This window comes from Coloeus monedula (assembly GCF_965178545.1).
Source record: "Coloeus monedula genome assembly, chromosome: 20".
Classification (NCBI taxonomy): domain Eukaryota; kingdom Metazoa; phylum Chordata; class Aves; order Passeriformes; family Corvidae; genus Coloeus; species Coloeus monedula.
This window is the reverse complement of record NC_138800.1, coordinates 874,252-898,964: the sequence shown is the minus strand read 5'-3', so window position 1 is coordinate 898,964 and position 24,713 is coordinate 874,252. Positions and strand designations below refer to the sequence as shown.

Here is a 24,713-nt window from a genome sequence, read left to right as displayed (position 1 = left end):
CTTTTAATAATCACTTCCAAGCTGATTTAACAGAGGCCATCAGTCCTTTGTGTCACTCCAAGCTGCAGGGAGGGCTGGAGGTGGTTGGTTGTGCAGCAGAGCCCCAGTATTTCCCAGCAGCTCTCCAGACAGCCCACAGCCATGGCTGAGGGCCCGGCGGTGCTGCACTGCCTGGAAAGCTGCAGTGACTCCTCCTGGGAGAGCTCAGCTCCAACACAGGACACAGCCCTTCACCCCAGCTCTCCCAAGGAGCCGTGTGGGGATCCAGGGAGGAGCAGCCACTGCTGGATCACCCCCTCTGCTCCCAGAGTCACAAGCTTGGAATTATCCTGGCTGGAAAAGTCCTCCTGGACCACCAGGTCCAACCTGTGACCAGTCAGCCTGGAGCAAAGGAGGCTCAGGGGGGACCTTGTGGCTCTGCACAAGTCCCTGACAGGAGGGGGCAGCCGGGGGGGTCGGGCTCTGCTGCCAGGGAACAGGGCCAGGAAGAGAGGGAACGGCCTCAGGCTGGGCCAGGGGAGGCTCAGGGTGGACAGCAGCAGGAATTTCCCCATGGAAAGGGTGCTCAGGCCTTGGCAGGGGCTGCCCAGGGAGGTTTGGAGTGCCCACCCCTGGAGGGGTTTAACATGTGGCACATGGGGACACTGGCAGTGCTGGGGTTGGATTCAGTCTGGCACCCAAACGATTCTGTGACTCTCCAACAGCAAGTGAGCAATGCTGGTCTCTCTTCAGGCGTGGAGATCAAACATTGTTGGGGTTTATTCATAGCAGACACCAGAACAGGAGATTCAGCTTCACCTCTTCATCTAAACCCCAGCTGGGATGGCAGCAGGATCCTGAAGGGGATTTTGACAGGTGGGGCAATCGCCTCTTGCTGCATGCAATTAAAAACTCATTAAGGCACAGCTCATTTTCCTCATTATTTTAAGCAATTAAATGATCTTTACTGTTTAACATGACAGGAGTGAGCAGACTGGGACAGACACTTCCCTCTGGCCCATCCCTGCACACATTTACTTGGGCATTTCCATTCTGCAGCCAAACCTCAGGCACCAGAGCAGGAGCTGCAGCCCCAGGGCAGCACCCTGAGCTCTGATGGACACCCAGATTATCCATCCACACAAACAAAATCAGCAGGAAAATCAGCAGGAAAAGAGCTTCCAGGTGGCTGAAAACTTCCACAAAGGCTGGGGAAGATTCTGTGCCCAAGTCCTGCCCTCAGACACCGTGGCATGGACAGCCCTGGGACAAAGGACCAGCCTGGCACGTTTGGATTTCTTCCTTAAATTCTGAGGGATAGGGGGAAGCAGGAAGGCTCTGCTCAGGCAGGAGCTCACACTGCTGCTGTGAGCTGAGTGACGAAGCCTGGCTCTGCCCAGAGCAGCTGGGGCTGCCCCGGATCCCTGGCAGTGCCCAAGGCCAGGCTGGACAGTGGGGCTTGGAGCAGCCTGGACAGTGGGAGGTGTCCCTGCCATGGCAGGGGTGGCACTGGATGGGTTTTGAGGTCCCTCCCAACCCAACCCATCCTGGGATTCTAGAATCCAGCAAGGACAGACCCCTAAGATGGAGTCCAATCACTGCCCCAGCAGTGCTGAGGCCACTGTAAGCCATGTCCCCAGGTGCCATGTCCAGTCATCTTTCACATTCCCCCTGGGATGGGGGCTCCACCCCTGTCCTGGGCAGCTGTGCCAGGGCTGGGCAGCCCTTTCAGGAAGAAATTTTCCCCAAAATCCACCCTGAGCCTCCCCTGGCCCAGCCTGAGGCCGTTCCCTCTCCTCCTGGCCCTGTTCCCTGGCAGCAGAGCCTGACCCCCCCGGCTGCCCCCTCCTGTCAGGGACTTGTGCAGAGCCACAAGGTCCCCCCTGAGCCTCCTTTGCTCCAGCCTGAGCCCCTTTCCAGCTCCCTCAGCCGCTCCTGGGGCTCCAGCCCCTTCCCAGCTCCATTCCCTGCCCTGGACACAAAAACGGTGCACATCACATAAACCTGTGGCTTTCAGAACCCAAAGAGGGCACCATGACAGGAAAACGAGTTCTGGCACGTTCCAGACCTTAAGCACCACCATCAGCTCTGTACAAGTGTGACAGTGACACGCCAGCATTAGAACAGATTAAGGCAATAAATCAATTTGATGCATTTTTAATGACTGAGTCTCCCTTTACTATTGGCTTAAGTGGGAGAATGGGATCCCACAGAGTGTGAGGCACTCATGGAAATGAGAACAAGGATTAAGCCCTTGCGAGAATCTAAATCTCTCTCCATCCACCCCGTGAGCCTCTCTGGAGCAGCACTGGATTAGCTCCCTTCAGCTGAAATGGCCGTCATTTATCCCAAGTCTTCAAGCAGCAAATCCCTGAGCTCAGCCCCATTGTCAGGCAGAGCTTCTGCAGCATCTCGTTACCACTCTCTGTTGGTTGGCTTTGAGCACCACCTGGGCCTTGGCTGCTCACCCAGCACACTGAGGGTCTGCAGAGAGAATGCTGAGCCCTATCCACACCCCAAACATGCTTCGTTCTCAAAGGAACACAAAAAACTTACTTTTAATCAAAAATACCAAGTCTTTGGGGGAAAACTGCCAGGTCTCCAGTGTTGTGTGACCACCACAGTGTGAGGCTGGACCCCAGTGCCACCATCCCACTGCTGGATTCTGGGAATGTCACCCAGCCCCTCCCTGTCCCAGCTCACAAAGACTGGGCTCAGAGATCCACAGACATCCCTGTCCCAGCTCACACAAACAGGGCTCAGAGATCAGGATAAATCCCTGTCCCAGCTCACACAAACTGGGCTCAGAGATCCATGTAAAGCCCTGTCCCAGCTGGAAGAGCACCAGGAGTACATCTGGGACCACTCATCCATTTCCTTGGCAGAGCAAGGCAGGATTTTTGCAGGGACACCCTCCTCATCTCACTAATTAACATTAATGGCCCGGGCAGAGCAGCCTCAGCCCCTCTGCTCCATCCCTGCCCTGCCCTCCCTGGCAGGATCCTGCACAGCCAGTGGGACACCCAGGGAGGTGGAAAACCGAGGGGTTTTCCCCAAACCAAACTCCAAACCCGAGCTGGGATGAAGCTCCCAACTCCAGCAGCATACCTAGAGAGAAAAACTCTCCGTGCTGATGTATCAAACCTTCGCAGCAAAATCCAGGCTTTTTCTCCTTAGCAGCAGTTAAAAAAAGGTTGGGGGGGGGGGGAAGGTTAAAAAAATAAAAGAAAGTTAAAAAAAAAACAAAAGAGAGAAGGAAAAGGGAAAAGAAAAAGGAAAGTCCAGGAGTAACAGAGCTGCACAAACACAGAGCTGAGGGAGCTGTGCTGCTCTGCAGGAGCTGCTGGGTGAAAATGCTCAGAGCCCTTTGGAAGGTGCCCTTTTTACCAGTTTGTACCTTTTTTTACATTCTCTATTTACTCAATTGATTAAGGCCATGAAAAAGCCCCTCCTGCCCTGCTGTACCTCCCATCTCCTACTGGCAGCCCTTCAAATCCAGCCAAATACAACCCCATCGCTGAACCTTTCACTTTCTCCTGGCAAAATTCGAGACCAGGATGGGAAGAATCCTACCCCAAAGCACCAGCTTGACCTGGAATATTTTGTTTCAACTGTTGGTTGATATGAAGAAGGAATGTCTGCTCATCCTTGTTTTCACAGAAATTCACCAAAAGGCCAGAGAGTGACGATTCTGTTGGGCAGAAACGGAGGCTGGCTGGCACAAAGCTTGGCTGGTGGCACAGGGAAACCTGCCCCAAAGGCACACATAAGACACTGGAAAACACTACCTGAATGTGAATTAATTATCATTCACTAACATTAAAAGCAAGAGAGAAGTTTCTCGTGCATCACTTTAGAAGGATTTTACTTACTTGGAAAGTTTAGACTAAAGGGAGGGGGGAAATGGGGACAAAGCAGTGGAGAATACTGCTGGAAAAAGGAAAACAGCTCCATGCAGCTCACCTTGACCTCAATGAAGTCTGGTTTCCCAAGGGTTATCAGGTCAGCATAAGCTTTGAGTTCATCCACATTCCAAGCTTTCACCAGGGTCAGCCTGTAAACGGTGCGTTGTTGCTGGAACAAAGGGAAAATCCCATTGACACCCCATTGTGACCCAGGAACAAAGGGAAAATCCCACTGACACCCCATTGTGACCCAGGAACAAAGGGAAAATCCCATTGATATCCCATTGTGACCCAGGAACAAAGGGAAAATCCCACTGACACCCCATTGTGACCCAGGAACAAAGGGAAAATCCCATTGATATCCCATTGTGACCCAGGAACAAAGGGAAAATCCCATTGATATCCCATTGTGACCCAGGAACAAAGGGAAAAATCCCACTGACACCCCATTGTGACCCAGGAACAAAGGGAAAATCCCATTGATATCCCATTGTGACCCAGGAACAAAGGGAAAATCCCACTGACATCCCATTGTGACCCAGGAACAAAGGGAAAAATCCCACTGACACCCCATTGTGACCCAGGAAAGGGGTTCTTCCAGCCTTGCACACAGCTTCAAACAGGAAAAAGAAATGAAATCATTCTTTTATTCCAAGAACTCAGAGACTGAAGCAGACCAGACTCAAACCTGTTCCTTCAGGAAATCTGCTCCACAGCCCCTGGGCTGAGCCACCTCGTGCCACCCAACTCCTCCCCCTGCCACACCTCCTGTCCCAGGCACTTTGTTTCCACGGGAGTTTAAACCAGTGGCAGAACAAGCAGGAGATGTCTCTCTCTTGGATTTGCTTCCCCAGGCACAAAATGTCCCCGTTAGTTACAGGTGTTTCAGTGCCTCCAGCTGGACCAGCCAGCACTGGGGACTTCCACAGGAACATGGAATTATTTGTGCTGGAAAAGCTCTCAAGGCATCAAGTCCAACTCTGACCCAGCACTGCCAGGGCCACCACTGCCCCATGTCCCCAAGTGCCACATCCACAGGGCTGTTAAACCGCTCTACCCCCACCCTGGAGTCTGTTCCTGTGTTTGACAACCTTTCCATGAGAAATTTCCCCAAAATCCACCCTGAGCCTCCCCTGGCCCAGCCTGAGGCCATTCCCTCTCCTCCTGGCCCTGTTCCCTGGCAGCAGAGCCCGACCCCCCCGGCTGCCCCCTCCTGTCAGGGACCTGTGGAGAATATTCCCAGGTCCAACTTCCTGCTGGGAAGGTGGCAGACAGCACTCCCAGAACTTCTCTGCTTGGAGTTACTCTGATTTGCCCTCTAAGGCTGCTCTCCAAAGGAGTCACTGGTGACAAAAGGCCTCTCAACACAAGCACTTGGCCATGGAACAAATCCACTCCTCACTCCTCACATCCGCTTGTTTCCATCCTTCCCCTCCCCTTCATCTTATACTGATGCTTTATTTCACTTATTTTTATTTTTATAATTAAAATTCACTTATAATTTATTTTTATTTATAGAGCAATTTTCCAGCGAATCTGCAGTTTGGATTAACTCCTTTGCTGTCCCTGCACACTGTGGACTGTGAAATGTAAATGCTGATCCCAGTGGGGCAGCAGGAAAGGGACTGGGATTGTGTCCCTGTGCCCCTGTGCTCAGGTGAGACCCCACCTGCAGAGCTGCCCCAGCCCTGGCCCAGCACAGGGAGGAGCTGGAGCTGCTGGAGGAGCCCAGAGGAGGCTCCAGGGTGATCCGAGGGATGGAGCAGCTCTGCTGGGAGGAGAGGCTGGGAGAGCTGGGATTGTTCACCTGGAGAGGAGAAGCTCCAGGGTGACTTCACTGTGGCCTTGCAGGACCTAAAGGAGCCAAAAAGGAGATGGAGAGAGATTTTGGAAAGGCCTGGAGGGACAGGACCAGGAGGAAGAAACTCCTCGCTGTGAGGGAGGGGAGGCCCTGGCACAGGGTGCCCAGAGAAGGAACATTTTAGTCCTTCAGAGCCTCTGACTGCCACGTCAGTGAATTCTGCCCTCAGTAGAAAAATCAAACTCACCTACCACACATCTCTGTGCATTCCACAGGGGGCAAAGCCATTCTTACACCAATTTGTTATGGAAACATTCCAGGTTATTTACTAAGAAATAACCAGAGGACAAAGAAACAAACACCAGGAGCATCTTCTCCCACAAGTGACAGCACTAAACCGGCTGACCTCTACCCGTGGCATTTAAGCAGATACTTAAAGAACAAGAAATTCTTGTGATTTGAATGGATTGGCAAAAGAAAGGTCAAGAGACAAGCAGGAAATCAACTGTTAATTACTGAAGAGAGAACAAGAGAGGAGCTAATACAGAAAAAGAAGCAGCGTTTGCACATAACGGGAAGAAGCAAGCGGAGGGGAAAGATCTAAGGAGGAAAATCTGCAGTGCACACACCCTGTCAGTCCTGTGGAATGATCAGACACCAGTTAATGACAGCTGGCTCCCAGAGGGCAGCTCCCAGTGGGGAACAAGTGCAGCAGCCTCAAGGCACCAGTAAACACCAGTTTGTGTTTAACATAACTGGTCCTGCTCCACAGCAGCCCCAGCAAGGGCAGCGCATCCTCGCAGGCAGGGAAGTGGGGCTTTCTCCCACTTAAATCTCATTTTTAGTACTCTCCAATTCACATCCCAGCTCATTTAGAAGTTTAAGGTCAAGGACTTCATAAAACTAAATGTGCTATGAGTGAATTTAAAGGGCCTCTCCCCCCGGGGCAGCACTGACAAGGAGTAACTGCAGCCTCTGTGTGTCCATCACACCCAAACCATCCTAAAAGCTGCATGAACTCACCACGGCTGGGCAGGGAAAGCAGGGGAGGAACTGAAACTCTGCCAAAGGCAGACAGCAAACAGGTAGAAAAGTGAGAAATTAATCTGGAGAAGCCTCTTTCCAGAGGGGAACATCTCGGCAATGTTGTTGAGCAGAGAAACGCGGCTAGAAGGCACAGATCAAAATGAGTAATAGCCCAAAACGTTATCTGGGAGCAATCCTTGCAGACTGCCGGCAGTACAAACAGCCAGCCTGTTTTATTCATGGATTATTTGTATTTGTTGTACAATAGGGCCCCAGGAGATCCTCTCACAAGCACAGCAAAACAAGAAATAAAGAGCTTAAGCCGTGAGAATTTAACGATCTAAAGCATCAGGATATAAAAGCAGCCTGGGATGCTCCACACTCCGTGTTTCCAGGAAAAGCAGCTGTTACTCCACTCCAGTCACCAGGAGAACATGGAGGAAGAGGAGCTGGTGTGAGAACAACCCTCCAGATGGGTGGCAGTGAAGGGTGTGGGTCTGGTTTATCTCCTTGTGCACAGACCCGGCCTGGCAGGGAGCGGCAGCCCCGGGGGTCCCAAAAACGCAGGTCCAGCTCAGCCTCCTGTTCCCGAAACTCCTGAGGGCAAAGGAGGGCAGAACAAGCCTGGGGAACCCCAGTCTTTTCCCTTTGGGCAATTCCTGCTAAAATCCTTCCCAGCTACCCCAGGAAGCACTGCAGCCCTTCAGTGTCAGGACAGGGCACCAGGGAAACACAGACTGACCAGGCTTGGGGGAGGATGCTGAGGACAAAGAATCCTTTCCTGGGTGGGTCTGAGATCCTGGTCTCAGCACACCCGGGAATGGTCCCAGCCCCGAGGCTGCCAGAGCTCCAGGAGCGTTGGGACAGCACTGCCCAGGGTGGGGTTGTTGGGGTGTCTGTGCAGGGCCAGGGGCTGGGCTGGGTGATCCCTGGGGGTCCCTTCCAGCTCAGGACATTCTGTGATTCCATGAAAAAGACCAAACCTGTCTCAGGGTGTCTCATGCCCCAGTCCCACACCAGCAGCGCTCACAGCTCAGAGTCAGGATTGGGGTCACCCAGACACAGACACAGCTCCTTCCCTCCGAAGGAGTGCCCAGGCTGCTGCAGCCCTGCCCCCTCCAGCAGCTCCAGGCACTGGGAAGCTCCCTGGGCCAGCCTGGAGAGCAATGGGCCAGCCTCCCCCTGAGCCCAGAGCCTGTGCCCACGGCAGGGACATTGCCCCTGGAAACCACCCTCACATCCTCCTAGGCCTGTCACACGTCCCAAGGGACCTGTGCTGGTTTTGCTGCTGGCCCAGCCTCAAAGGCACAGCTCAGGCCCAGCCCCAGCCCAGGACACCCTAACAGAGGACTCGGTGTCACTTTGACAAAGTGCTCCCTTCCCACTCCAGTAACCATGAGGGATTGGGGCTGCTTCTTTTTATCATTTCTTTTTAATTCCCTCCTCCTCGACATTCATCTTTTCCCAGATCAAACGTAATTATTCTTCATGAAACAGCCCAGGTCTAATCCCAGGAGGAAGAGGGAAGGGGGAACGCATCACCTGCAAACAGCAGGATGCTGGAGGGACACGGCCTTGGCTGGGGCAGGGGAGCAGCTCCCTTCTCCAGGAGGGGCAGGGGAGCCTCTCCAAGACCCTCACCTTGGATCCTGTCACTTGAACTCGCTCTTCTGTTCAGGCAGAGTGACAATGTCCCCTGTTTGGAAGTAACTAGAATTACACGTGGGTTTTTGTTTCAGCTGCTGGCTCAGGCTCAGATACCCCGAACGCTTACAGGCATTTCCTAGGCACAGCTGAAATTATTTTATTGCCATTTCATCCACAGACTCCTCCACAGAAATCCCGACTTTTGCAGCTAATGAATCTCAACGTTCTCAACAGCTGGATGCAAGCAGCACTCTCGGGGGAGGAAATGATGGTGCAAACTCCAAAGAGAACCTGCCCTTTGTTTCACACAACTTCACACCCCTCTGCCAGCGCCGGATGAGGAGCAGGAACCACTTCAAAGGCACCTCCTTTCATCAGGACTTTCTTCCTCTCTTCAAGGAAAGGCTCCACTTGCAAACTCCCTTCATGACACGTTCTCAGAGCTTCTGAGCTGCCAGGGACCGCTCTGATCATGCTCCGAACCACCCAAAAACGGGCGCTGAGAGCAGCCCGAGCCCGGCGGGAGCAGTCTCGGAGCTGCCCGGGCTGAGCCCGCTCCCCTGCCCCGCTTATGCAGCGGATTCCTGAGCGAGCCAGCGCTGAATAAAGATATCAAAGCAGTTTTCACACTTGGAAATGACTTGTCACAGGGATGCGCATCGGGAAAAAAAGCCCCTGCAGCCAAAATCTCTTCCCCGCAGTCGATAAGGAGCTGCTTAATGCAGAAACCTCACCAGGGAGGAAAGATCCAAAACACAGCCTAAGGAAATCTCAGATCCCAACACCCCCCAGATCCCACAGCTTTCCAAAGCCTTCCAGTTCAGCCCAGGGAGGAAGGAGGGCTGGAGACCACTCCTGCCTCTCCCAAATCCAGCTCTGCTGAGCCCCCAGGCTCCCAGATCACAGAATCCCAGAATGGTTTGGGCTGGGGGGATGTTAAAGTGCATCTCATTCCACTCCCTGCCATGGGCAGGGACACCTCCCACTGTCCCAGGCTGCTCCCAGCCCCAATGTCCAGCCTGGCCTTGGGCACTGCCAGGGATCCAGGGGCAGCCCCAGCTGCTCTGGGCACCCTGTGCCAGGGCCTGCCCACCCTCCCAGGGAACAATTCCTTCCCAATATCCCATCCAGCCCTGCCCTCTGGCACTGGGAAGCCATTCCCTGTGTCCTGTCCCTCCATGCCTTGTCCCCAGTCCCTCTGCAGCTCTCCTGGAGCCCCTTCAGGCCCTGCAAAGGGCTCTGAGCTCTCCCTGGAGCCTTCTCCTCTCCAGGTGAGCACCCCCAGCTCTCCCAGCCTGGCTCCAGAGCAGAGGTGCCCCAGCCCTTGGAGCAGCTCCGTGGCCTCCTCTGGACTGTCTGTAGGACCCATCACACTCTAGAGCATCATCAGGGAAGGCTCAGTGTCCTTGGAAGGATGCAGATGGATCCATTCTTCTTCAGGAGCCTCCCCTCCCCAAGCGAGCTCCTCTCTGCACCGGGCCCATCCATCACCAGAGGTGCCACCCTCCTGTGACAGTCACTGCAGGCCCGGGGAGGGCTCAGCTGAGCACACTGGCACAGCACAGGAGGGATTCTTCCCCTCCCAGCTGAACTCAGCGCAGAGCACAGAAGTTTTCAGCCTCCCTTCTTGAGGCTCATGATCCTTAAACAAGCCCTGAATAGGCTCTGCTGCGTAGGAACCCACTGGAAACACGGAACGTTGTTCCAGCAGCTGCTATTAATACCCGGGTGAGAGCGAGTGCAGCCTTTGTCTCCAGTGCTAAAAAGGTGCTCATTAGCATAGGCTAATTAACGCATTAACTCTGCTGTGAAAGCCCAGCAAAGCTCGGAGCAGGGGTTTCAGTGCTGGAGGAGCGAGTGCTCAACCCCAGGCTGCACCTGAGGCTCAGCTCCAGAGCCCTGGGCTTCACCCAGCATCTCCCAGCTGTCCCCACGTCATCCCCAGGATGGGGACAAAGCCACCATCAACCTCCCGTTGGACCCTGCCCAACATTTAGCCCCATATCAAGGACCTTCTTTGCCTCCTGTCTGGGTGTGGGGAAAAGCAAAACCAAATTCTGAAGTACTTGGGGATGTGGATTTTCCACGAGGCTGGAGTTTCTCAAGGTTCAGAACCCGGAGATGGATCCCTGGGCCCTGTGTTTTCCTGCCTGCAGTGACCCAAAAGTTACTGTGAGCTCTGAGCTTAACTGGAATTGAGGAATTTCTGAGAGTCAGCCTGGAGTTTTCAGTCACAGTACACATCCAAAAGTGAGGACTTCTTTGGATTTGGATAAGCCAAGTTTATTACTGTGTAAGACCATCAGAAAATAATTTGTAACTGTTAGGTGGGTATAACAAAAATGTCAAATACGGGCATCTAAAGCAGGGCTCAGAAATGACCCAAGATTTGTGTTTTCAGCTATGCCTAAGCACAAAAATATCTCCTGAAGTGCTCAGTTTTTCTCAGCTGAGATTTAAAAAGTTCCCTCAAAGCTGATGGAGTGGGTGGCACCTCTGCCCCTGGCTGGGAGGTGGAAAGAAATGGTCTTTAAGGTCCTTCCAACCCAACCCAACCCACTCCATGATTCCATGATTTGAGTGCTAATGCCAAAAAAATTGGGATGTTCTTAAAAAATAACCCCAAACTTATTAAAAAAACAAACATAAACCCCACACCAAAACACAAACCTGGCACTACTTTTCCATGCAAAAGCCATTCCGGCTCCTTGTGAGGGAATCAGGCAAAAAACTAATTAGGGAATCGAGGAAAATACAGTTACAAGGTGATGTCCACACGATGAGGGGCTGGTCCTGCATCTTGTCTTGAACCTGGAGCCCAAGGCAGTCCCTTTAAAGCAGTTTCTAATTCTTTCAGCTTTCATATAAATGTGTAAGAACCAAAATTGTCTCTCTGAAGTATAATTATTGTGAGGAGCCAAGCCTGATCTCCATATGAAATTCCTTGTTCTTCCAAGGCCTTGAAGATAAGATGAAAACTGTCCTGAATAATAATTAGGAAAACAGCAAAGTTGGACTTCTGGTCTGCATCAGGTTTTTTATCACTCAACACCAGTGCCCTGCTGTCCCACCAAACCCTCTGGAGTGCCCAGCTCTGAAATCCTGCCTGGAGAGAACAAGACAATCCTGCAGTGAGATGAACACATCAGCACTAATTCCCAAGCTGGAATTTCACACCAGAAAAGCCCCTCAGCCTCTGCACAGCCCTGCTGATGTGTGAAGCACAGGAATGAGGGATCAGGACTGGAAATAAGGAGAACAAAACACCAAATTTCTCTCCCCTCCACACTCACTCTTCCTGTACTTGCTTGTAATCTGCTTTATTGCTTCACACTTCAGCAGAAATCAACCAGATTATTGAAAAATCTCTAGAAATAAAACAAAGTACAGCAACAGCTTTGTTTTGAGAGCTGAAAATGTTGTTCTTAAGTAAATCCAGAACCGTGGCTGCTCCTTATCCATTTTCCATGGACTCGGTTTTAACACACTCGTGGAAATCAGCACCGACAACATTCCCGTGATTATTTCTTTCTTTTCCACATTTCCAGTGCAGTTTCAAGGAATCATGTAAAATTTATACCCAGGGAAAAAGAAGCCCAATGCACAGGGACTTAAAATAGAACAGCATGAAAACAGATCCTATCAAATCAGCAGCAAAACCCACTTCGAGCTCGCCGTTAGCCAGGCTGCTGACGGTTCTTTTCGCGGGTGAGAGTGGATGTTTAACCCCAAACGGGCAGGAGAAGCACCAGCAGGAGCCTGGGGGTGCTGCCCCGCAGCCCTGCGCCCCAGGGACAGCTCGGCCAGGCTGCAGCCGGGCCGGGGAGCGGAACACAAACCCCTCCCAGCAGCAGCAAAGCTCCAGCGAGCTCCTGCCCAGGTGCCCGTGACCTCCAGACGCCTGAGAGCAGCAGCTGGCAGGGAACGCTGCTGAGAGGCTCCCGGGACATCGGAGGCATCGGCACCTGCTCGGCTCGGCCGCTGTCCCTGGGTGGGAGCAGCAGCGGCTGCGGCAGCAGGGACCCGCCGGGCACATCCCAAGGGACAGGGCCCTGTCCTGCTCCTGCTGCTGCTCTGCCTCCTGCCAGGAGCCCAGCCAGCCCTGGCCGTGGCTCCAGCCCATCCTCCCTTCCCTCGGAGCTGCCGGCTCCGGAGCATCCCGGCTCCTTCCCTCTGACCACGGGAATGGTTCCTCCTCTGCTGCCCCTGGACAGGCCCCGCCTGCAAGGGATGGGGACACAGAGCAGGGCCCCCCAAGGCCGAGGGCTCCAGCCCCTTCCCCAGCTCCATTCCCTTCCCTGGACAGGCTCCAGCCCCTTCTTTGGAACTCCCCTCCCTGTCTGTAGTTTATTCTTCAGTATTTTCCTGCTCCTGCCTTCCCTGCACTGCCAGGGTCTGACTGTACCTTGAGGTGACAGGTTTGTCACTGTGAGGTGACAGCTTTGCCATGGTGCCCCTCCAAGACCACCAAGGCCTCCCCCATTGTGGCCAAGCAGCCATGCCTGAGCCATCAGGTCCTGGAGCACCAGGATGTGACTGTGGAGCTGTGTCTGGGACATTTTGGGGAATGTGAGAGGAGAGGAGGCTGTGGGAAGTCCCAGATTTTGCCTTCAGCTCTTCTCCCTCTGAAGCCTTTTCCTTCCCACACCTGACCAGACACGAGCATGAACAGATGTGAGGATGTGGCACCTGGGGACACGGGCAGTGGTGGCCTTGGACCGCTGAGGGAAGGGCTGGACTCGACCTTGGAGGCTTTTCCAGCCTCAGTGATTCTGTGGCAAGAAGAAGCTGGCCTTGGACACCAACACATCAGTATGTGAACACACAGACTGGGGAACGTCATGAAAAAGCCAGAGAGTGGCATTTGCATGGGCTGAAAGGAAATGAGGGAGAAAAGCAGCTCAAAAAGAGTAGCTCAAACCCAGCCCCAGCTCAGCCGAAGGCTGAACATCCCCAGAGTCCCTCCAGACCCCGGGCCAGAGCCCAGCCTGCCCCACGGCACCGCCAGCTGCTCTGGAGTTTTCAGCCATCCCAGTTATTCACACACCCAGCCAAAGGCTTGGATGCTTCCTCACAGGTCTCTGTAGCTGGAAATCTCAGCCAGGAAAACAACTTCCCACTGAGATTCCCCGGGGCTCTGAAAGACTGTTCCTCAAAATCCCTGCTTTGCTCAGCAATGGGGGATACAGGAAAGGAGAATAAACTGCATTTTAAACAACCCTCTAATACTGAAGGATTGAGGGAGTAACTGCAGGATGAGCCTGGAGGAGGGAAAGTTTTGGAGTGACCTCCCATCACCTGAAGGATTCCACAGGAAGGATGGAGAGGGACTTTGGATGAGGACCTGGAGTGCCAGGACAGGGGGAAAGGCTTCCCACTGCCAGAGGGCAGGGATGGATGGGATACTGGGAAGGAACTCTTCCTATGAGGGTGGCACAGACAGGAGCCCAGCCACAGCCTGGGAAGGGGTGACTGTATTAATGGGAATAACACTCGTTATCCTGGGAAATAACAAACCAGCAATGCAACTTCCAGTGATGAAAGCAGAGATTAAGCTGCCATAAAAACATAATTACCTCGTTAGAAAACACTCTTACAGGCTGCGAAGCAAATGATTTATATTTTTCTTCTGGGTTTTGTCCAAATCATCTAAAAATAGATCTGAAAGCCCCACCACCAGGACTGCTGAAAATCCTGCCCAGTTCACTTCACAAAGAGCAATGTAAACAAGGAGTCTGACATAAATTTCTCTTATTGATTAAGCAATCCTTGCAAGCCCAGTGCTCTTGTAAAGCCTTAATTCAAGAGTTGGGCTCTAAAAGAACAAACATTACGGGCTTGAAAGTGCCCATTCAGTTAAATACGTGAGCTTGGGCTGCGGCTGTGAGAACTCCTGCAGGTGCTGGAGCAGAGCAGGGGAATGAAAAAAAATCCCAACCAAGGATTTACTCAAGTCCTGAGTGTGGATTCCCAGTGCAAGGTGTACTCCACCTGAGGAGCCTGCCCAGGGGACACCTGAAATCCCAACACCTCCGATTAAAGCCCTCCTTTGGAGAATGTGTCCATGAAATGCCTCCAGATGCTGCTGCTTCCACAGCCAGCTGGACCCAGAGAGCCCAGGCGGACCCAGAGTCCCCAGGATTGCTAAGCAAATCCCAGCCCTGAGCCAGAAGGACATAAAAGCAATGATGCACACACACACACACACACTTGCACAGCTCTGTAAACAGTTGTTTTCTAGTATTTGTATTTACTATGGATCATCAGCTCTCTGTTCCAGGGCTCATCACCTCCAAATGCTCCAGACCTGCTGGGTTTACACTAAGCTGGGTTTAGCACTAAGCACTTACAGAGATCGTTTGCACGGCCTCTCATTTGGTTCTTGCACCAAACAGATTTTGTCCCTCCTGTCCTGTCCCTCTCCCTCCTTTTAAAAGCCCCTTTTAGGCTCTGGAAGGGGCTCTGAGCTCTCCCTGGAGCCTTCTCCTCTCCAGGTGAGCACCCCCAGCTCTCCCAGCCTGGCTCCAGCCCTTGGAGCATCTCCATGGCCTCCCCTGGAGCTGCTCCAACAGGTCCCCATCTTCCCTGGTGAATTCTATGAATTAGCACATTATAATCAGAATTATATGAATTTCTGGGAATTCAATGAAAGGTGCCCCAGCAGCTTTGCAGCTTCAGAGGCGACTCTGAATTCCTGTGCTGGAGTTCCTGCATTTCTCCCACTGCAAATCCAACAGCAGCTTCATCCAAGGAGAACACACAGGGCTTGGCTGCCAAATGCACAACCTGCAAGTCAACAACCTCCAGAGGTGTCACTGGAGCAGCCATGGAAACCAGGGATGGGCCACGTGGTCTGGGAGGTCACAGCCAGCACTTCCAGCCAGCAGCATGTGGCCAGAGCCACCAACACCCAGCTCCCAGCCCCAGCTCCCCATGGACTGGTGAGGGTGGGCAGGAACAGGGCCAAGGCACCCACAGCCCCATGGAACAAGGGAAGCAGCACTCCTTGGCAAGAGCCTGTTTATTGCCCAAAGTCACTCTGACAGAGGAAGTTCGGGGCCTCTGTGACCCAAAGTAGCTGAACTGGGAGCTGAGGGAGAAGATCAGCGAGGAGCACTGAGGGCACAGCCGGTCCCTGAGCTCTGCTGCACATTCCTGCTGCAGGATCCTGCCCTAAGGGCCCAACCCAGCTAAGTCAGGGCCAGTCCCCTTGGAGCCCAGCACATGGGTCTCACCGTGGGGCAGGAGAACCTCCCCAAGCCCACCCCACCCCACCAAAGATGTGACATTGAACAGCTCTGGGCACCCCATCCATGTGTCCAAGTGTCCAGGCGTCCCTGTGTCTCTGCATCCATGTGTTCCTGTGTCCCTGTGTTTCTGCATCCATGTGTCCCTGTGTCCCTGTGCCAGTGCATGCCAGGACCCAGCATTCCAGCCTTGCCCCCCTGCCCACCATAACAACCCTTCAGGAAAGGATTTCTCCCCGCTCCAAAGCAACGTCTTCCTGATTTGCCTTTCTCAAAGGCAGGAGTACGTTCCCACCATCCCCAGGTCCCAGAATGTCCCTTTCCCTGCTGGCAGTGCCTGTGTCCCCATCCCACATGAGCAAACACATCCTCCTGCAGGTGCTGTCTCAGCTCGTCTTTCCTGAAATGTCAAACGCAAGGATCCAGATGAACGGATCCGACGGACCCCGCGGATGCTCCTCACCCGACTCCGGTAATGGGTCAGTGAGGAGAGAAACCCGGAGTTAACGCACTGAGCAACTGGAATATTGTGCACTGCCCTGCACAGCCCCCTCTGTGCCACTCAGCCCTGTCAGCTCAGCTTTACAGGCTGAAATAAAACCTTGGATTAAAAGCAAAGTGCAGCCCCAGGTTTCCTTTGTTGCCACAAGCAGATTTTAAGGTTGTTCTTTCCTTCTGGAGAGTTCCCATAAAAGCACACACAGGCTCTGCCTCCTCAGGGTGCCTGTACATGAAAATGGCTCCAGTTCACAACCAGAGACTGACAATGTGACCAAATGTCCCCAAGGCCACGGAGGCTGCTGGGGCAGCTGGGAGTTCTGGCTCACAGAGCCAGGCCCAGGGAAGGGAACAGCCCTTGGCTGGTGGTCGGGTAACAAATAACCTGGCAGGGGGAACAGAGACTGGTTTGAACCAAGCTCCCTAAAAGCCAGAGCTGGCATCTCTCAGGCAGCTTCTAGAAGAGCTCAAGGCAAAGGAGAGACCCTGTTTAACAGAAGCTAAGAACTGCAAATGCTCCCTGAACGTTCAGCAGCAGCAAAGCCGGGCATGCTGGACAATGTCTGCTGGCTGAGGAGGGAAGGGATGGGTGCAGCTGGGAGGGCAGGAAGAGGAGGGCCCTGTTACTCCCATGTCCCAAGCCATGGGACGGGGCAGGGGTGCCCTGTCCCAACCCCGAGGTGGCACTGGGCACCCTCTGCAGCCACAGCCAGCAGCAAACAGCCCAAGGCAGGAGTGAGAGCAGGGGCTGCAGCTGGGACCATGGGCTGAGAGAACAGGGATTGCACCCTCTCCCTGTGCCTCGGGCTCGCTGGGTGCCCTCAGACCCTTCCCCTCCCTTCCCGCAGCCTCACTCCCTGCCTTCCCAAGACACACGGGACAGCAGCAGCTGGGATTACACATCCCTCTGCTTGGAGCTGTGCTATGAACATTTCCCCCTTTCCTTGCCTGCAAGCAAAGCAGGAGGGACTGGCACAGACAGAGAAATGAGGTCTCACTCCCTCAGCAGCCAAGCGTCTTGCTGGAGCCTGGCTTGGATTGCTGTGAGGACACTGAAAGGACAGGATGGATTTCAGAGACAATAACTCCATATTAACATCATACCTGTGTCACACTCCTCAGGCTGCATTGCCAAAGGCTTCCACCACGAGTCTCATTAGCAATCCCATTAAAACAAGCACACAGCCAGTGAGAGCATTTACTGTGCAGAAGAGTCAAATTCTTCTAAATTTATAGTGGCAAAATTGATTACTGATTCTAACATCTGTTACAGATTTTACATTTAAATTCTCCTTAAAAAATCCCTCAGCTCAGAAACCTCAGGCATGGCTCCCCTCCCCCAGGAGCCACATAAATCATCTCCCTGCAAATCAAATGTGTCTCTTCATAAAAACAATTGTTCCTGTCATATATTACATAATAATCAGCACTAAAACCTGCTGAGGATGTAATTCAATGTATTTATGCTGTTTGTAATCACACAAAGACAAGGGTACCTTGGAAGACAGGGTAAACGTTGGGAAAAACAAAGAGACTCAGGTAAATAGCAGCAGATGCAAGGCTGGGAATGTTTAAATATCAAACTGGTCTCTTCATCACCCAGGAATGTAACAGGAACTACCTGTGAGCAGTGTGAAAACGCAGAGCTGGAGACAGCGATGGGAGATGTTGCTCTACCCTGTGCCTTCCCCTGGATAAACCATTCCTAGCAGCTGCCAGCAAGGAATATCCAGCCATGGAACTCAGGCACTGCCAGGGTGTGATATCCTAGCACAGGCAGAGGGAACTATTCCCCTTCTGATCTTTTTTTAATAAAGGAAAAAAACCCCAGGCGTCTGCTCCACCTCTCCCAGCGAGCCCTGACCCCGGTTCTCCAGGAATTCCTAATCCCCTTGAGGCAGAAAAAGAGTGAGGGCAAGGTTAGATCCCAGATCCGCAGCACGTGTGGTGTGTGGTGCCAAAAGGCACAGTCTGAGCTCCTGGCAGTGCCAGTGAGCTGCTTCCTGTACTTTGTGACCCTGCTGCAAGGACAGCAAGGACAAGGTTCTGCTCCATCACCAGCTCCCGCAGTGCCACACCATCCCACCAGCCTGCAGGGCTCATTCCTGCTCTGTGCACGGCTCCAGTCTGTTGGAGGGAACGTTGGCACCTGGCCCCTGCAGGTCCCAGCAGCTCAGCACTGCCAGCCTGGCTGTGGCAGCACAGCAAATCCTGCCAGGCCAGCTCGTGATGGGACAGGAGTCATCACGAGGGAGTCAAGGAGGTACAGACAGAAGAGGTGACACCACGCCAGGGCTGGAAGATGTTCCTCAGAGCCCCAGTGACAGCAGGGACCTTCAGCCCAGAGCTCACCGAGCCCATGGACACCCATGGACCAGCAGCCACTTGCTCAAGAGCTGTTTTACTCTCCCCAGGTAAGAGCATTCCCAGAGGGTCAGGGAGGGATCCTGCCCCTCTGCCCAGCCCCAGGGGCACCTCTGGAGCCGTGTCCAGCTCTGGCTCCTCAGCACAGCAGGGACAGGGAGCTCCTGGAGCGGGGCCGGCGCCGGCTGTGAGGATGAGGAGGGCCTGGAGCAGCTCCGTGCCCAGGACAGGCTGAGGGAGCCGGGGCTGCTCAGCCTCGAGAGGAGCCCCAGCTGAGAGGGGCCCTCAGGCCTGGGTGTCCCTGGCTGCAGGGAGGGCTCAGGGCAGGGCCCAGGCTCTGCTCCGGGGCCCGGCAGTGGCACCAGAGCACCGGGCAGGGCCTGAGCCCAGCAATTGCCCTGCCCAGGAGGCAGAACTGCTGCCCTGGGCAGGGCCCAGCCCTGAACAGGCTGCCCAGGGAGGGGCTGGAGTCTCCCTCAGCGGGGATATTGCAGAGCCCTCTGGGCACAATCCTGTGCCCTGTGCTCTGCGATGGCCCTGCCTGAGCAGGGAGGTGGCACCAGGGACCCTCTGGGGTCCCTTCCAGCCTGGCCCAGCCTGGGATTCTGTGAAGGCAAAAAGCCCCCTCAGAGCTGCAGCCAAGGGATGTGAACCATGAATTGGACACGAGCTGCTCCGTCCCATCACCATCTTTTCTCCAGCTGTTCCCAGAGTTTGGGTAGAAATCCACAAGCACTTTGTCACACTGGGTCACTGCATCCCCATCCATTTCTCAGCAGCTCAGCAGGGGATTCCCATTTGCCCCAGCCAATATTCCTATTGCTTGGGAAAACACTTGGTGATTTATGGACAATGACCAGGACAAGTTTCCAGAGTTCCTCAGCCTGCAGAACATGGTCCAGTCACCCTGAGGGAACAGAGCCCAAACCAGACACCAGAGGATCCCAAATCTGACTGGGGGGGATGACAGCTCACAGACCATGGGTTGTTTTCCTGCTCAGCACATCTGGTTAAAGGTATTTTGGAAAAAAAAGCATCAACTTGATTCTAAAACCTCCAGGGATGGAAAATCCCCCCCTTCCCTCCTGAGCTGGACCCTCAGCACTAGTTTGGAACCCATTCCTCATTTGGATATGGATTAGGAAGCAGCAATGGCTGGAAGAAACATCTTTCAGCAGAGATTTCTCATCCTGATGATGAGATAAGGATTCACACCCTCAGTGCCTGCACCAAGCACTTGTCTATCAAGCCAAGTCACCTCTCAATCACTCTCACAAACTCAAGGCTGTCAGAGGATGAGGCTCCAAAACTCAAACGTGGTGTTTGGGAAGGGAACAGTCTGAATTTCCCATGTCGATGTTTTCTTTTTCCTTCTCCATTTAATTTCAGGGGTAGAGGACTCAGGACAAGAACAAAGGGAGCCTTTGGAGTCCACCTGCTGTTTAACATAAGCTCCTCTCTCAAGAAGTGCTTCTCAGCACAGAAAATTTAACATGAAGATGATTTCAATGAGAGCAGCTCTAGGAAGGATCGAACTTGCTCCAAGTAGCAGTGGACAAAGGGGGGGGGGTTCATGTTGTTTGCTGCAGAGAGAAATAGCACAAAAGCTTTTTATCTTTTATTCCTGGGCTTCCTTTGAAAATGGATGTAGCAACTAATCCCCGACACGCTGGATGAGGCTGTCAGATCATCCTGGGAAAAATTTGTTTTAAATTCACCCCTTTACTGAGGCTCAAGAACTTTGTGCAGAAGTTCAGTTAAAAGCATGAAATCCATTATCAGCATGACTGGGCCAAGGCCAGGCTGGATGGGGCCAGGAGCAACCTGGGCTGGTGTAAGGGGCCCCTGGAGGTTGGAATGGGGTGAGTTTAAGGGTCCTTCCCACCCAAACCATGCCAGGACTCTGAGGTTCTATAACCACCTCACTGAGGCAAGAGGTTTGAAGCCCATCTTTGCCTGGGCCCTCCCGTATTTAACAAGACCTGGGCTTTGGCTGGAGGAAAGGAAACAGCCAAGACAAACATCCCCTCTCCTTTCTCACTTAAATCCATGTCCTTTCCTCTTCCTCTCTCCCACTTCTCAATCTGGATTACCAAACCAGAGGATTACTTTGCCACCACCCACCCTTGCAGCCCCAGTCAGGGAGCAGGGAGAGAGCAGGACGAGCACCTCCCAAACCCCACGAGGGTGGGCACAGCAGGTACAACTCGTGTTCCTATAAACTCCCTTTGCCCACTTTCATTTTCCACTGTGCCCAGCCCAAAGCTGCCCATGGCTGCTCAGCAGTGACTCAGATGAGCTGCAGAGCCAGCTCCTCTCGGCCTGGAAGGACTGAATCAGTCTGGAAGGTTTGTCAGGCACTGCGAAAATCTGGGACTTGTGTTTGTTTCCTGATAAATTAACATCACCTTCCCAAGACAACGCAGCAGCATTCCCACCCAGCCTGGAAGAGGGCCGGTATCTCCCAGGAGCTCACAGCTGCTTTAGCTGCCACCACCTCCCGTGTTCCACAGTCCCACAGAACAGCCCCTGAGAGCTCCGGGCCAGGCGGCTGGGAGGGGAAAGGGAGAGGTGCTGCTGCCCAGGAGCACTCTGAGGTTTTGGCTACCAGAACATTGTGTTTGATCAGTGCAGGGAGTGTCCCCTCTGCTGGCACCGCTGAGGTCACACCTCCAATCCGGGGTCAGTCCTGGGCCCCTCAGGACAACACAGACCCTGAGGGGCTGGAGCGTGTCCAGGGCAGGGAACGGAGCTGGGAAGGGGCTGGAGCCCCAGGAGCGGCTGAGGGAGCTGGAAAGGGGCTCAGCCTGGAGCAAAGGAGGCTCAGGGGGGACCTTGTGGCTCTGCACAAGTCCCTGACAGGAGGGGGCAGCCGGGGGGGTCGGGCTCTGCTGCCAGGGAACAGGGACAAAGGGAAATGGCCTCAAGCTGTGCCAGGGGAGATTCTGACTGGATATTAGGGAAATTTCTCCATGGAAAGGGTGCTCAGGCCTTGGCAGGGGCTGCCCAGGGAGGTTTGGAGTCCCCATCCCTTGGAGGTGCCCAAGGAAGGCCTGGACGTGGCACTGAGTACCCTGGGCTGGGGACAAGGTGGGCATCGGGCACAGGGTGGACTCCATGGGTGGGAGGACTTTTCCAATCTCAATGATTTTGGGATTAAGAGGAAAAACCAACAAACAGCAGCTTCCCCAAGAGTTCCTGATGTCCCCTGTGTGATGCTGGCTCATGCAGCCGAGCAGGGCTGGCAGAGCAGGGTTTCACCAACTGGAACAACCATTAATTGGCTCTTGTGTTATCAGTGTTTCAAGGACCCTTCAAAGTGGAGTTGCTTGGAGGAGAAAATGCACCTGCTAGTGGAGCTGCTTTCTCCTCTCCTCTTCACCTTGACCAGGTTATTTTTAGCTGTACGGACAGACTTGCCAATACTTTCACCTTCAACTGTTTGCAAGGCAACTTCTGACAACCCCCAGTAATGAACACCCAGGGTCAAGAGAGGCAGCAGGAAAGGAATGATGGGCAAAAGCAACTTCCCAAAAGGCTTTTTCAGAATTTTGCGCCTTCAGTATTTTAGCTCCCCTTCTTCCCACAGATTCCCCTGCTCACAGAGAATTGAGTTTGCACTCGATTTCAGTACCCTCAGAGTTTGGCCTGAGGTTCTGCAAAAGAGCAGCTGTACCTCCACACACAAAGCACCTGATCACGCTGCCCGCTGCCTTTGCAGCAGCAAGTGCCACTCAATGCCTCTGAGTCTAACAGATCTACTCATCTAAGTTCACTTGGCAGGGAATGGTCCAACACTGTCATCCGAGAAGGCAGAAAAACTCATTATTCCAACAAAACCTCATTATTCAAAGGCAACAGCGTCTCTTGGCTGTTCATCCCAGCAGGTAACGTGTCAGCATCTGCCAGATCAGTAAACACAGCCCTGGCTTCCATCAGAGCAGGAACAAGAGAGGCAGACATGCTTGTGAGGCACTGTTCTTACTCACTCACGTGCTGCTGGGCCCAGGAGTGCTTCATTAATTACTGCACAGCTCCCCTGTCACACAGAGCCTGAGCTGCCACCGCCCCAGGGCCCCCAGGACTCAGCTGAGTCCAACACAGTGCAAAGGCCCCCTGTGCTGTGAGCTCAGATCCCCTGGGATGGGTCAATCTTCCAGAAAAAAGCAGATTTCTCTGGAGCAGGAGGGTGACAGGGCTACCAAACTCCAGCTTTAATGTCCTTTACGGCCCTTTCAAGGGAGCCTCTGAGAGCCAGAGCAAAGGGACACAGGGGATTTACAACTCTTCCCTGGACTTCCAGCTTTCCTTCAGCAGTCTGTTTTCAGCGTAACCCCTTTGTTAGGAAATCTCTTATTTGATCATCTCTTCATCTCTCACAGCACTTTATGTTCACAGCATTTGCTGTCCCATCTGACACATCCTGCTCTGGAAAACTGCTCAAACCTGCTGCACTTCCCACACCTGAAGGCCCAAACCATAGGAACACACTCCCAACACACCCAGAACCCACTCCATGGTTCATCTAAAAGCCTCTCAAGTCTTCTGCTTCTGCAGAAAGTAGGAGCAGGTAAGGTGAGAATGAAGAGGAAAGGTGTAGTGAGTCAGCAAAGTGCAGAAGGAAGAAAAGAGCCATTTAAAAGTCCATTCTTCAGTGTATACCTTTTCAGCCAAGGCCTTTAAGCTGTCCAGAAACCTCTGCCAGAAGTCCTTGAAGAGGGGTCTGTCAATCCTCCTCAGGCTCTCCTTGGTGCTGGCATCCACGCTGACATAGAGCTGGGTGACAGGCTCCAGCCTCCTGCAAAGGGAAAAGGGAATTGCTGCTTTCAGGAATCTGCTGCTTGACCTTGTGTTCTCCCCCAACAGCAGCACCAGGAGCTGGACAGGATTCCCAGGGAAAACCACCAGAGCCCAGAGGTTCATGTCTGCCAACACCATCAACAGCAAGGTGTTACAGCCTCAACAAACACCCCCCAGGGCTGAGAACTCACACACAGCCCTTGGCTGACAATGCCATGGTCATTCCTCACTGCACCAGGACACATTTCACTCCACTGGAGCTGTCACACATCAGGAAAGGCTTCCCAAAGGAAGGGGTTCAGGTGAGGCACGGAGAGGTTCTGCAATCCACAGAGCTCTGCCCTTTCTCCACCATCTATTTGGCCCATGGGAAAACGTTCAACAGAAATGGACAATGGGAGCAATTTCTTCATGGAAAGGGTGCTCAGGCCTTGGCAGGGGCTGCCCAGGGAGGTTTGGAGTGCCCATCCCTGGAGGTGCCCAAGTGCCCATCCCTGGAGGTGGCACTCAGTGCTCTGGGCTGGGGACAAGGTGGGCATCGGGCACAGCTGGGACTGGATGATCCTGGAGGGCTTTTTCTACCTCAGGGATTCTGTGACTCTAAATTCTGCCCTAATTCAACCAGTTCCTACCGCTGGACATGCTGAACTCCCCTGGCCTGCAGCTGGATCATCAATGACATTTTTGAAGGGATCTCAAAGCTGTTTAGAAAATAAACCCACACACAAACCAGCACCGTGTTCTCCTTCCACTGCCAAGGCTCTTATTCCCCAGAAATCCTGGAGTAGAGCCTTTCTGGTCACACGTGCTGCTCACAGCACCTGGAGCCCAACACTGGGAAATTCTGAAGGGATTGAACCTCCTGTGCTGTGGGAAGAGCCCAGGTGGAGCCCGATCCCTTCCATAAATGCCAGGGGAAGGAGGGAGAAGCAGCAACACCACAGTCCATCAGCAGAAGGATCAAAGGGATTAGGAACAACCTAGAAAGGAGCTCCCTTAGAATCCCAGGATCATTGAGGCTGGAAAAGCCCTTCGAGGTCACCAAGTCCAGCTGTGCCCAATCCCCACCTTGTCACCAGCCCAGGGCACTGAGTGCCACGTCCAGGCCTTCCTTGGGCACCTCCAGGGGTGGGGACAGACTTCCAGGATGGAGACAAACCCTTTCCCCTGCCAGAAGTGACAGGGGCAGTGAGGGTCACACAGCCACCCCTCGTGGGGGCTGCAGCATGAACAACCACATCCCAATGTACCACAGAGCCCTCAACATTTGGGTACAGCATTTTTGGGAGTGTTTTGTGGGAAGGCTGTAACGAGCAGGCACCAGTCCCAGCTTCATTTGGTTCTCTAGAGAAGATGAGAAGAAATCAGAAGCTATTGTTCAGCTGCCAAACAGTGCCACCTAAAAATACACTGACCCCTGCCCACCCCAAAGGTGACAGAGGGATG

At 53.4% G+C, this 24,713-nt stretch overlaps 1 protein-coding gene across 1 annotated transcript in view; it reads right to left on the bottom strand.

Moving 5' to 3' along the window:
- LOC309580654 (S-adenosyl-L-methionine-dependent tRNA 4-demethylwyosine synthase TYW1-like) overlaps positions 1–24,713 on the bottom strand; it is an 87,756-nt gene that overhangs the window by 11,910 nt on the left and 51,133 nt on the right. Inside the window, exons 14-15 of the mRNA XM_082294792.1 lie at positions 23,130–23,265; positions 3,943–4,053 (exon numbers count right to left, since the gene is read on the bottom strand). Of these exons, the coding sequence (XP_082150918.1) occupies positions 3,943–4,053; positions 23,130–23,265 (247 nt within the window). The remainder of the gene's footprint in view (positions 1–3,942; positions 4,054–23,129; positions 23,266–24,713) is intronic.